Source organism: Geospiza fortis, unplaced genomic scaffold (genome assembly GCF_000277835.1).
Source record: "Geospiza fortis unplaced genomic scaffold, GeoFor_1.0 scaffold40, whole genome shotgun sequence".
Taxonomy (NCBI): Eukaryota; Metazoa; Chordata; class Aves; order Passeriformes; family Thraupidae; genus Geospiza; species Geospiza fortis.
Window position 1 is genome coordinate 12,872,563 of NW_005054297.1, and position 13,360 is coordinate 12,885,922.

The 13,360-nt window shown below is 40.5% G+C and overlaps 1 protein-coding gene across 1 annotated transcript; it reads left to right on the forward strand.

Annotated features, from left to right (window-relative positions):
* Positions 1–6: 6 nt before the first annotated feature.
* SPATA18 (spermatogenesis associated 18) lies at positions 7–12,354 on the forward strand. The gene is made up of 11 exons (XM_031055689.1): positions 7–245; positions 3,924–4,042; positions 5,857–5,979; positions 6,589–6,685; positions 6,967–7,427; positions 7,471–7,639; positions 8,523–8,684; positions 9,057–9,232; positions 10,908–11,031; positions 11,398–11,463; positions 12,253–12,354. Exons 1-11 carry the CDS (start codon positions 159–161, stop codon positions 12,352–12,354), a joined length of 1,686 nt encoding a protein of 561 aa, XP_030911549.1. The 5' UTR covers positions 7–158.
* The last annotated feature ends 1,006 nt before the right edge of the window (positions 12,355–13,360 follow it).

Genomic DNA, 13,360 nt, shown 5'->3' on the forward strand with positions numbered 1-13,360 from the left:
ATCGCCGCGCAGCCGTTGAGACACCACCGCGGCTGTGGAAGCCCTCGGACGCGGCCAAGCCCAGGGAAGGGGCCCGGGCTGGCATTACCATCTCCATTACACCCGCGCCGCCCGAAGAATACTGCCGAAGGGACAGCAGAGCGAGCTGACATCTAGCCATGGCCAAAGACTTAAAGAGCCTGGTGGGAGCGGGAAGCGCCCGGGAGATGCAGGAGAAGCTGGAAAGCTGGCAGCAGAACTACGAGGTGAGTCCTGCCACTCCTCGGGGCCAGAGACAGCCGCCCTCGCTCGGCGTTCCATGGGCGGTCTGGGACACTGCCCGGAACGCGCGTCCAGTTAGCGCAGTTTTAACACCTGTTAAGCTCCCATAGCTTCGGTTATTTGGCTTTTTGTCCGTGACAAGGTTCCCTGAAAGGAAGGGTTGGAGGTTAAAAGTGAGATTTGATCGGTACCGGCTGTGCTTAAAAGGGAGGAGAGCGTTGAAAAACGGCCGGTGGAAGGACTACGGTTGGGGTCGTGCTCAGAAGGAATGGGTTGGGGCCCAGGGACGGTCACGAAAACGTGAGGAAAAAGGCTGCTGGAAGGGAGAAGGGGTTATCCAGCATCCCAGCTTTTTTGGGTGGGGAAACTCGTTAGGGAGAAAGGCTGTTACAAGGCAGCGCGCGGCACGGCCGCCAAACGGCTTCAGAAACGGCGGGCGGTGCGGGAGGAGCGGCCGTTAAGAGGAGAGGGCTGCCGGTGGGTGAGATGGAGTTCATGCAGGAGTGACAGGAGGTGAGGTGAGGAGGTGAAACAGTGGAAGCAGTAGAGAAAGTGTAAAATTAGGGAACGATGAGCCTTCACAGGTGTAACTTTGCTCAGTGGGAAAAAAATCTTGATAGAATTTGCCGTCCGGCATCCCCACGTTTCTGTACCTTCAGGATGCAGATAGTTGGTCCCGAGCTTGTAACCACCTACTGTGTGTGCTGTGGTTGGTGAGAAAAGAAATGCAGTGTTTTCAGGGGATATCAGTTTTTTTTCTTTTACTTCATGGTTGAATAGGAGTTAGAGTTACATACAGTTACATAGGAGTTACAGTAACTGTCTGCAAGATTCATGGCAAAGGACGGTTTTAAGGAGTTCGGTGGTAGCTGGTAAAGCTACCACAGAGGAGGCCAGAGGAGGAACAGCGTCATGTATTTCAAAATCTTGCAAATGGTTGTTGGAGGTAGACCTTAGGAGGGCTGAATGGTTTAGGAATAGTCTTTATGGTCTTGGGAAATGAAGATGAACAGTTTCAGGCTGCTGTTGCAGAAAAAGAGGAGCTGCCAGATGGAAACATTCTGTTATGTTGCTGTAATGAGCTGGAAAAATGCACTTTGCAGCCGTGTTCTTGTGGAGGCGAGCAGGTTTACTGCACTCCCCAAGGCCTGAGGAAAGCATGTTGCAGCAATCGAAACACAAGCTGATGGGGGCATGGGTGGGAATTTCAGCTGTTTCGGAAACTTGTAAAAACCATATGGAGTCATTAAAACCTGAAGACCTAGAGGGTGATCTATGTGGAAGGTGAAACACAAGTTACAGGTAAAGATAAGTAAAGCAGGTACGAAGTGTGTATTCTTCTGGCAGGTGCAGTAGTACCCTGAAAAGATTAACCTAATCAACTCCTTTTCAGAATTGCACTTAATGAAAGTGATGTAGTTTTGCTGTTTCCTAGACATAATGCTGGGTTTTTCTCCTTCAGTATATGTTTCAGTCTGTTACTCTTAAAAATGAGGTGAAATTGCATGGAGGCTTCATGTGACTGCTGACAAAGCAAGATAAGAGCCTTATATGTATTATTTCAGCTAAAGTGAAAACCAGATTTTGGGCTATTTTTTAAAATCCAACAATCTGCTAGATTATTATTTTAATAACTGTTGAAAGATTTTAACTCAACTTGTGGTTGCATCCTCTTTATGATGGAAAAGGAGTATGCTTTCTCAAGTAGTGAATGAACTGGGTCATAGAAGTCCTGATGTTTTGCTCATTTGCCTATTAGAAATGAGTATTCAAAAATGAGTATTCTAATGGACCCAGTAAGAAAAGGTTGGGAAGATGTAATTATGAGCATAGTGGTATCATGACACACATGGAACACTTGTGTGGGAGGGATATGTGCCATGATTGTAACAGGAGTAACTTTAGGTAAGAAAGCCCACACAGATGTAATAATACACATCAATTTACAGGGGAATTCTGCTGACGAAAATCTGAGCCGAGGCTGTGAAATATTAGAACTGAACAATGCAATTCAAAAGCAGGTCTTCTCAATTCTCAATGAAACAGCTCAAGGAGGTAAATTGATGCCTTGTCTAATTACTTACACATTTAACATGTGCTATTTTTTCCAGCTCTGGCTTTTTCTGTACGTGTTCTTACCATTTCTTAATGTATGTGTTTTATTAGATGATTGTGCAGCAAAAATAAAAGGCTGTCTCCTGCCAAGTATATGTTGTACTGCTTCAGGAAGTGACAACGTCACTCAGGTGTGTAAGGAACTTATTTTAAGGGAATAGAACTAGGTGAATTTATACCTGCGGAAGTGCTTTAATGACTTTCTGTTAATATTAGCCTCCCTCAGATTTTACTTAATGAAATATGTCCTTAGCTGCTTGTGGAGACACCTATGGAGACAACTATGCTATTATGAAGGAATTTGCTTTGTATAAGAAGTCTGTGTTATTATACTGCTTTCCTTTTCTAGGTACAGATTTGCCATTTACATTCACATTTGCAGAGACATAATGGCAGTATTTATGCCATATCTCTTTTAGAAAAAAGAGCACTGTGAAAATACATGTGTAAGCTGAAGGTGTGCATAAACTCCATGCATTAATCTGTGAGCTCCTTTTACTTTTTTTTATTAAGGAAAAAACTCTAAGGATATCTTAACATTATATTATTTCCTAGAGTGTTAAAAAAAGTGTTCCATGTGTGTCATGATACCACTATGCTCCTGCCATGATATTTGGAGTTCATATGTATTTGGTATTTACTGAAGGGGTTGTAATACTAACAGTTTGATACTAACAGAAAAGACATTTTCTGTTAGTGACTTTCTGGTTTGAATGAAAATAAGAGACTTCGCTAATTCAGGCTAGGGGAAAGTCTTCAAGATCTGAGATTTGACAGTGATGTCTCCATGTTCTTTGGTTTCTCATTTTTACACCTGCTCTGTCAAAATATTTCACAATTAAAATAGGATAAATAAAAAGTGATATCCCTTAAGAGTTAGAGTCTATTATAAAGCAGGAGCGGTGGTGCGCCGAAACCCTCCCAAAATATAAAACAACAAAGTTATTAAATGATAGTACACCAGGAACACCAGTTGCAGATTTGTAATTGCATGTGACATTCAAAATTTAAAGAAAAGCCTGTTGCACAGTTACTAATTTAATTCCAGTACTAGCTGGCCATTCTATGGGTTGTTAAAGGCAGCTGCATGTATAGTAGTGTGCTTTCTGGAATGATACTTGCCTTCTGTGTTCTAATAACTTTTTCTGTTGTTTTGTATACATGATTTCCCAAAAAGTTTACTTGAGTTGATGATTTAGTCAATCAGGAGTTGACTAACTAAAAAAACCAACTATACAACACATCTGCAAAATGCTTTGTTCTGATGATTCGGGCAGTAAATCTGCATGTGCTGACCTTCCATAATTTCTACCATGAGGTATAAAATAAAGTGAATATTTTACTTTCTATAACTGAATCTTTCCTTGGTGTGCCTGAAAGGTATTGCTTATGTCTCAGAGAGAATGCAATAGCTTTTGTTCTCAGTTTCTTTAGGAATGATCGTTGCTGAAATATTTAGAAATACATCTGCCCATTATGCTGTAGTACTTTACTGAGGGAATTTATAAGGTAGAACATTCAAGCAGTGTTACTTCATTTCCTGGTAGGATTCAGCTGAAGGAGAGCTACAGCTGAGAGACTTGTCCTGCAAACCAAGGTGTGAACTGCGAGAGCTGGAGGACAAACTAAGCGAAACTCGTGTGCAGATCAACCAGATGGAACGAGAGTAGGGAGATTAACTGCAGTTCTTTCTGTTTGCTTTTTGGGTTTTTTTTCCCCTTGATGTCTAAATATTGATGGAGATTTGTAAAATGTTTTATTTCTGGCCTAAAACCAGAGTTTCAAAATGCATCTGAGCTCTGTATCATGTGTATATATCCAAAGTGGGGTACAAATGATACAGTCACACCCACATTCATAAATTGACTTGGTAGGTTTTGCTTTTGACAGAGATGTTGAAAAACATGCCAGTATTCTACATAAAAAGGCTTTGTATAGTCCATGACAATCCCTTGTGAAGTTATAGTCTATGAAATGTTGCATGCTGAACAAACCCTAAATAAAAAAATCAATAGAGTAGCTACAGTGTAACATTTATTGAAGGACCTACAACATGTCACAATTAATTATACAATCTAATTGATACATAAATACATAAGAAGATAAAAGCCACTGTCATAAGATGGAGGAAGAGAGTTGGATTTCCAGATGAGTGACTAGGCCTGAAGAGTTTTTGTCTAGTTGCATAAAACATATTTTATGGAGCATTATAATATGAAAGTTAATAAATTGCTTCAGATACAAGTTTGTGCAGTTATTACCAGCTCCATGGCAATTTAAGAGGTAGCTCGAAGTGGCAGGCACATTCTCATGCATCCTATTACCACGAGAACAATGAACGTTCCATAAGTCTTGGGTCAGTACATTAAGTGATATAATTTCATGCCCTTACTAAGTGATTCCAAGAATATCAGTTTGGATTTCCCCCATGCCTATTTCTAGAGCTCATCTTCCCAAATCTGATTTTTTTTCCCAGTTGTCCTTTGTAGTAGAATTCTTTAGCCCTCTTTTGCTACTGTTCTGCTAGAAGTCCTTCCTGAAGGAGCTGACTTAGGATGGAACTGGGCAGTCTTTCCTCTTAGCAGATGTTGCTGGCCTTATTACCTGTGGTCATCTCAGTCAGCTTCTTCCTTAAAAAAGTGGAACAAGAATCCTATCAATTCATAAGTGTTAGAGCTTTTGTTGATTCAGATTCCCCAAAAAAATCTCACAAGGGTCCTCCAGTAAGGAAAAGGAAGGGCAGAGTGAATACCTTCAAAATAAATAGAAAACATATTTTCTTTTTGCCTTCCACTTTTGGTAAGAGAAAAGCAACAGTAATACTGGTATTTGGAGGGAAAGCAGAGATTTTGGGATAGTTTTTAATATTAACTAAGAGTAAAGGACAGAAGATAAACTTGCTTCACTGGTTGTCTGCCAATCTTTAAGAATCACCCCCTCTTTTGGGGACAGCAGGAGAGGAATTGTTAGCTTTTGGTATTACTTTACTAACATCTGTGATATCTTTTGACTGACAAATGTATTTCTGCAAAGAAAAATAGCCCAAGAACCTGATAGAAGACAATACATAGGTTCTTAATCTATAGGAAAGAAAACTGAGATGGTTTAGTTAACGTCTTAAATGTGAGAAAGAAATTAGTTTCTTTTAGACCTGATCATCTGAGCTAGTATAAGGATGCCAAATTTTAACCAGTGATTTTTCCTATAGCACACAGTGCTATATCCACTTTCCTGCCACACTACACTTATACAATTTAAAGTAAGATCAAGGGTCTGCTTTGTTTCATTTGTTTTTAAACTCTGGATTTTTCCTGTATTTCAGCATAAGGAAAGCATGCTGAAATTATTCAGCAAGCAAAAGGAGCTTGGTCAATAATTTTCCTATTTTTTTGCTCCTTTTGTGTGGTGATGAGGATTAATTGATAGATAGTTTACATTGATAGAAGGACATCTTGTGATTGACTGTTCTGTGTGTTTAAGTCTGAGGGCTTCCCGGTGCAACTTAAGGAGGCTAGAGCAACTGGATGAGTACGAGCAGAAGATTGAGAACTTGCGGGATGAGATTGCTATGCTGGATTGCAAAAAGTCTGTTATCCAGAGCAGGTAGAGACCTTACTCTGAGAAGCCACTGAATCATAGAAATCGGTCATGTTAGGTAGCATGAATTTCTTCCTCATTTAAATTGAAATATAAACAAAAGCCAAGATTTTTACTTTGTTATGAAGGAGCATAAACTCTTTAGGCTATTTGTTCTAGTGCCCAAATATTTTATTTTAAAGCAGTTATGTTAGGTTTCAGACAAAACAGCAAATAATGCACCTTTACAAAATACATGGAGAGCAACTGTATGAAACAGTTATTTTGTTGATGAGTCCTCTTTTATAGAGTTCTACTCTGTAGTTGTAGTATTTAATTTTCACTTGTTTGACTTCAGCAGTACTCTTCAGTGGTACTGAAAGAGGAACAAATCTCCAAAATATTACTAGTTAAAAGTGTGTTTCCTAGGAACAAAGTGCTTGGCCTTATATGCTTTACATGTTACTTTATGAAAATGCCTTCATATTAGACTAACCAGCTGTAGCTTCTTTAATTATTTTGGCTCAAAACTCACCTTATCCTTGTAAAAATTAAATTGATGAAGAAGTCTGCCATAGGGAAAAGCATCTGAGGATGGTAAAGTGACATGAAACTTCTTTGCATGTGCGTCCGTAGGCTTTCGCGCTGCACTCCTCCACCATGCCGTCGGAGGTGTGTCTCTCCACCGTGCCGTCTGAGGGCCTGTATCTCTCCTCCACCGTGCCTTCCGAGGGCCTGTATTTCTCCTCCACCGTGCCTTCCGAGGGCCTGCTCTCCATGTGGTCCGAGGGCCTGCTCTCCATGCGGTCCGAGGGCCTGCTCTCCATGCGGTCCGAGGGCCTGCTCTCCATGCCGTCCAAGGGCCTGCTCGCCATGCCGTCCAAGGGCCTGCTCTCCATGCCCTGTGAGGGCCTGCTCTCCATGCCGTCCAAGGGCCTGCTCTCCATGCCCTCCAAGGGCCTGCTCTCCATGCCCTGTGAGGGCCTGCTCTCCATGCCTACCATGCCGTCCTAGGGCCTGCTCTCCATGCCTACCATGCCGTCCAAGGGCCTGCTCTCCATGCCTACCATGCCGTCCGAGGGCCTGCTCTCCATGCCTACCATGCCGTCCGAGGGCCTGCTCTCCATGCCTACCATGCCGTCCGAGGGCCTGCTCTCCATGCCTACCATGCCGTCCGAGGGCCTGCTCTCCATGCCTACCATGCCGTCCGAGGGCCTGCTCTCCATGCCTACCCTGCGGTCCGAGCCCCTGCTCTCCATGCCTACCCTGCGGTCCGAGCCCCTGCTCTCCATGCCTACCATGCCGTCCAAGGGTCTGCTCTCCTCCGCTGTGCGGTGTCAGGCCCTGTGTCAGGCCCTGTATCAGGCCCTGTGCCAGGCCCTGTGTGAGGCCCTGTATCTCTCCTCTGCCATGCCGTTTGAGGCCCTGTGTGAGACCCTGCGTGAGACCCTGCGTGAGACCCTGCGTGAGACCCTGCGTGAGGCCCTGTCCTCCCAAGTGCCGTGCCCTTTGCCCGAGGCCCTGTTCACCTCCCCGGCTCAGGCGGGGCAGCGCTTCACACCGTGCCTGCCTCATAGCTCGCTATAACTTCATTTACGCTAAAGAACGCTTGGAGGCAGAGTGCATTTTGAGGCGATATGTCTGTAACTTGGAGACAGTGCAGAGGATAATATACATTGCATGTGTGGTGAGAAAGAAATATTATTTCTTATTTTACAGGCTGGAGGTGTGTTGTAAAATACTATGTCTGCAGTGGTTTAAATTGTGGGTAAATTAGCATTTCTGTCAAGTGCAGAGAAGAAAAGCTTTCTTCCCTTTTTTATTTTGATTTTTCTTTCTTCCCCTCACACTTCTACATTGAACTCTCAATGTAGTGTCCTACCTGACCTGTCCCAAGATTGGAATAGGGTCAATGATTTATTGTACGGGTACTAAAAGAGTGAAATTTAGTCTGAAATTGGTCAAGTGATTTGGTCTGAAAAGTACATGGTATCTGCAGTGGTCAACATTGCCTTAGTTAGAAAAATTCTTTTGGGAATGGTGCATTAAATACTACAACACTAAAAAGCTAAAAATCTTTCCGTATCATGCTTTCCTTATGCTTGTAGCTATGTGCTTTTTTAGTTTAATTGGGTCCCTCGAAACCATCTAGATACCCCACATTTACCATGAACTAAGTTTGAAGAAAGTCTTCATTTTTTCTGTATTGAATCTTCTTTTCTATAAAAATGGTGTAACACATACCTGTATTAGAGAGACAGCATCTCTTAATGTGTGTGATCCCAAGCACATTTTACTTACTGAAGATTTTTTCTTTCAACCGTCATTCAGTTTACACTCTCCAGTTCAACGTCTTTTCCCAGCAAATGAAGCTTTTCAATCTTATCTTCTGCAAATAAATTACACTCAATCAGAAAATTCCTTCCTCATGAGTTAATTTTCTCCTTTACAGCAATGTATTATATTCCTCCTTGTTTTGATGATAGTGGGTCAAATTAATTTTCTTAGATAACTGATAAAATATTAAACTGGGTCTCCTGTATTTAACTAGATGTTCTTTACTTTTACAGGAATCTTTCCGTGCAGCAAAGATGGCCTTCTGGAAGGTGAAAATAAATGTAAAAGACACTTTGGCTATATGTTACAGAGGGGGACCTACATCACTTGAAGTTGCTGTCCTGGATTATATAGCTTGCCACAAGGATCTGTATGACGTTTGTTGCAGCGTCCATGTAAGTCAAGGACAGTGGTGATCTCTTTCTGGAGCTAGTAAATTCAGAATATGTAAATTAGAAATGCACTGTAACCTGAAGGAGAAAAGAATTACTATATGGACTTTGTCTTGTAGCAGTTTATTTTCTAGAACAATATTGCTAGGACTAGTATATGTATGACTTAGTAACAGCTTCCTTGGTTTGTTCATAGCAGCACATACTTTCTGAAGTTGTTGTTTTCTGAAATAGTCCAGGGCAACATTCCTATGAGCTTCTTATACTGATCTTTAAATGTAGAAAGCTGAGAGGCATATTTAGGGGGGATTTCTGTAGTTGCTTGTGAAAAAAATTGTTAGTGAGTGCAAATTACTCATGTATGTTTATTTTCAGGAAGTAGTTTGCTGCATGAACAGGAACCCAAAGCTTCCATGTCCAGGAGAGTTGGATTTCGTTGTGATCAGCGCTTTGATTCGAGAGGTGTGCTGTTTGGCTTATTCAATGCAGACACTCATTCCTCCTCTTGATATTGCCTATGGCGTTGATGGAGAATGCTTCAATAGGAACATGTAAGAAATTTTTATATTCAGTCAGACTTACCATTAAAGGTTTTGTAGTCTACTTGTTTCCTAATTAATATAGCAGTTCAATATTGCTAAACATTAATTTAGGGCAAAACCCCCTGGCCTGTAGTGAATTTGGTATGTCTTTAAGGTGTAGGATAGTGTGTAAATACTAGCATGTACATAAGCATCAACAATTTTTTTTTAGTGAACCGCAGAGCAGTTTTCTAGATAAACTTCAGTCTCAAGAGCATATTTATCATTTAAGAAGAAAATGATCATCAGCTTTCCCTGCTTACTCTCTATCTACCTTTTTAAAAATGTTTGCATCTTCGTTCCTCCTTACTGGCCTGTTCTGTAAAAGTCACATTTGCTGAGATCTTGCAGTTGGTGTCATTACCAGGGTCATCAACATGTTTGCTGCAACCTCCAGGCTGTGGCTGCTGTACAACATATGAGTATTAATATGCTCCCATCTCTTCTGGTTTAGAGCAGGGCAAAACCAAAACTGCCTCTTAAAAATGAGAATTTTGTTAATAATTTTTCTTTTTTCTATAGGGTCAAGCTGTTTCTTTAGCAGAGAGCTGTAGGGTGCTTCCATGTTGTCTAGAAAATAATTGGAATTGATAGGTCATAAAAATTTCTCTAAAAAGCAAAACACCTTACATCACTAAGGAAGTTTCTAGTAATAATTTAGAATAGAATGGAACCCAGGTCGTGAAGAGCTTGAGAAGTCAAGGAGAGAAATAGAGAAGATGAAAGTAGACTCTCAACAGGGGAGTGCAAAATCATACAGGACTACTCAATGATCCTATCCAAATACAGGACAGTTAGCTTTTGACACTCAAAGCTATTGGCTAAATTAGGAAGCAAAACCACTGTGATATAGTCTTGAGATGCTTTCTCCACCTACTTGGTGTGTATGGCCTTAAGAAACCACATTTAATATGTTTTTGTGTGCTGCCGGGGGAGACACGTACACCTGTCTAGCTAGATAAATGTGGCATATGTATATGCTTACATGCATAGCATTTGTATGTGGTACACAGTGATGGAGCTTAAATTAAAATTGTAGAAATTAAAAGATATCTGTTTATTACATGTGATAGCATTCTACAAAGAGCCAGCCAAACATTGTTGTACCCTATGCCTTGCTTTGTGCCTCTGGTTATGACATTGTTTTATATAATTTACTATTGTAATAGATTACTAACATATAGATGCATTGCTTTTTATACAATTTCTGTTATTTGGTATTTGTTGTGAGTTTGAATCCATAAAGACAGACGTGTTATTTGTCCTTATAGGGGGCTTGTTCTAGCAAGGTATTCCAGGAAGAGGGGATGACTGTGTCTGGCAAATTGCTGCTCAGAAGGTTTAATCTGTCAGTGGACACAGGGGCCCTGGCTTGTGTGGGGCTTATGCAAAAATTAAGGTCTAGTGCCATTCTGAAGTGTGAGATGGCTTTATTAGAATATCTGTCAGGATAAGTAAACAGTATGTTCTGCTAAGTCTGTCTTCCAAGTCCATTTCTTTTACAGGACGACATAAAGAATACATATTTTTGTGATGTGGAAAGATATTAGAGCTGTAGCTACTTTTTATCAACATTGATGATTTGGAACATATTTCTCTTTCGGCACTTATATGCAGACATTTCTTGTTCTGTTTGTTTCAACAGGTACTTTCGTAGCTTTGACTCAGATTTCGCAGCTCCCTTTGTGGCCTATCACGTCTGGCCTCCTCTGATAGAAGATGGTACTGTTATTGTGAAGGGAGAAGTAGTCACTAAAAAAATGGTTATGGTATGTATTTTGTTAAAGAAATATGTTAAGGGAAGTCAGTGGATTTCAACACTGTTTTTAAAATTTAAAAGGTTAAGTTTTTAACTGTCCCCTATATGGGTGGAGTAGTATATCAAATATCAATTAGATTTTAGTGCCTCATCCTGTATATAGGATGAATAGTTCCATTTTCCTTCATGTATTAATTATGCAGATGTATGGTTGTTGTCAGAACCTGTTCTAAGGAGAAAGCTTACCATGTTTCTGCTCTGTCCTCAAACCTTGTCTCCATCATGGCAAGTTTGTCATGGCTTGCAAAGTGTGTCTTTATTAAACCTTCTCTCTCAGAAGAGGTTTACTCTTCAAGAGACTACTTTTCTCTTGTAGTGTCCTCGCAGATGCAGAATTAGAAGCAGAAGCTGCAGCTGTGGCCGTCCTCTGCTGTGTGGTCAAGTAAGCCTCAGCTAAATGTTTGTAGTGTTAACATCATCAAGTATTTTAACTAGGAATGTAGGCAACCTGTTAAAAATGCTGACGTGCCACATGTGCATTTTAGCACTGGGAATAAGTGCCTTTGCTTGATGGTCTCGAATGAGGTGAAGCTGAACTGACAGATAGTTATTGCCTGGTATAATGATCAGTAGAGATACTGTATGAGAAGTAGATCATAGTTAAATTCTCAGAAGTATCAACTGTGTATCTTGGAATGCTTTGCCCCTACTCCCGTTGCTTTAGTGCCCTTCTGAATAAATAATAGCATCATCTGGAAGTGTTTCAGTCATTTTGGAGTACATATAAAACACTAAATTTACTCCTAATTTATGAAATGCATCAAAGGGGCCAAAAATAAATGTAGGGTGAGCAGGAAGGGAAGGTGGTACAAATAAGATATGTGAAACTTTAGCAGAATTCTGCATATTGTATGGTTACAAAACGTTTTAAATTATTTCTGTTAAAAATGTGTATATTTTTCTAGCTGTTAGCCCATTGTATTAAATGGACATAGGTGCCCTCAACTTAAAATGTGAATATTGAAAATGTGAGAGGCTTTGGGTAGGGCTCCTTTTTTTGTGTGTGTGCAGGCTGTGAAAAAAAACCTAGAAAGTTGTTGTACTTGACTTAGTAACAGTAGAACTGCACTGATAAATGTGCATATTTTCTGAATGTTGCTGGGCCCCCGGGTAGCTTTTTTGGTTACAGTTCTTTAGCACACCTGATTTTCCTTTTCTCTTTGTCTTGCAGGTGCCTCGAAGCCGCAGTCTTTCAACAGTGAGGGTCAAAAGTAAGTGGGCATATTGGTTCCTAATGACTCATGGTTTTCACAGTATGCCCTTGAACGATTGAACAAAAGAACAAAATTACATGTTGAACGTCTCTGATTCTAAAATACTTGCCAAAGGCTTAAATTGGATAGCCCTTTTTTTTAATGCGTGGAAAAAGGCTGAGATTTTACTTGAAGGAAATCTTGTTTTTTCACTCTATTTGGACCATTGTCATGGTTTCTCTCTGCTGGTTGCTTTCACTGTGGCCAGTGCTGTAGTAAGTAAAACTTGCTTCCTTCCTTACACAAGAGACAATTTGCTACTGCGCGTCTGCTGTCTTCCTGCCCTTCAAAGTTCAAAGAGATGGCTAAGTTGTGACAGAGAAGTGAGGGATTTCAGCCAGTATGAGTGTGTGCCTATCTTGAAACCAACCCAATTCAGAGATTTAGAAAATATAGTTGCACTGAAATGTACCTTTTTCTTCCATAGGGCGCTGCTAACTGGACATCTTCCTGCAGTGCAACACAACTGGATTCAACAACTTTGCTGGTGCCGTTTCTCTTCGGAAATACCTCAAAACTCTCAATGAATGGCGGTTGTCACTCCAAACAGAGTTTGTGTTCAGTGTGTTTTTTAGAATTATAGAAGGCTTATTTATAATTTTAGAAACAAAACACTTCTGATTTAAAAAAAAAAGTGCATGCAGTACAGGATCATTTGGCAAAATTTGCAAAAGCGATCAGGAACCTATGATGTAATCTTGCAGGTGAAGATAGAATTATTGCATCTAGAATGTTTGCTTCCCCCATATTCCAAATGATGCAGTTTATCTTGATAGGATGTTTAATGTAACCTAAATAGTGAATGTTGCAGAATGTTGAGGTTAGCTGTTCCTTGAAAACAGTGTAATTAATTGGTTCTTATTTACAATTTTAGAAAATAGCAATAATCATAGGATGTGGCAGTCTCACACAGCAGCCTTTTAATATATCCCTGTCATAAACTGAATTTTCTAACTGCAATGCAGAAATTGCACAGAGCAGTCATAAACTGCCAATACTCCAGCAATCTCCAGGGCTTTATTGACA

Bases quoted from the DNA above. Each gene is read 5' to 3' on its own strand.
- SPATA18 (XM_031055689.1), top strand. From the start codon at position 159: ATGGCCAAAGACTTAAAGAGCCTGGTGGGAGCGGGAAGCGCCCGGGAG. The intron at 6,686-6,966 runs GCCTGTATTTCT...ATGCCGTCCTAG, and splicing joins CTCCACCGTGCCTTCCGAGG to GGCCTGCTCTCCATGCCTAC. The intron at 8,685-9,056 runs GTAAGTCAAGGA...GTTTATTTTCAG, and splicing joins ACGTTTGTTGCAGCGTCCAT to GAAGTAGTTTGCTGCATGAA.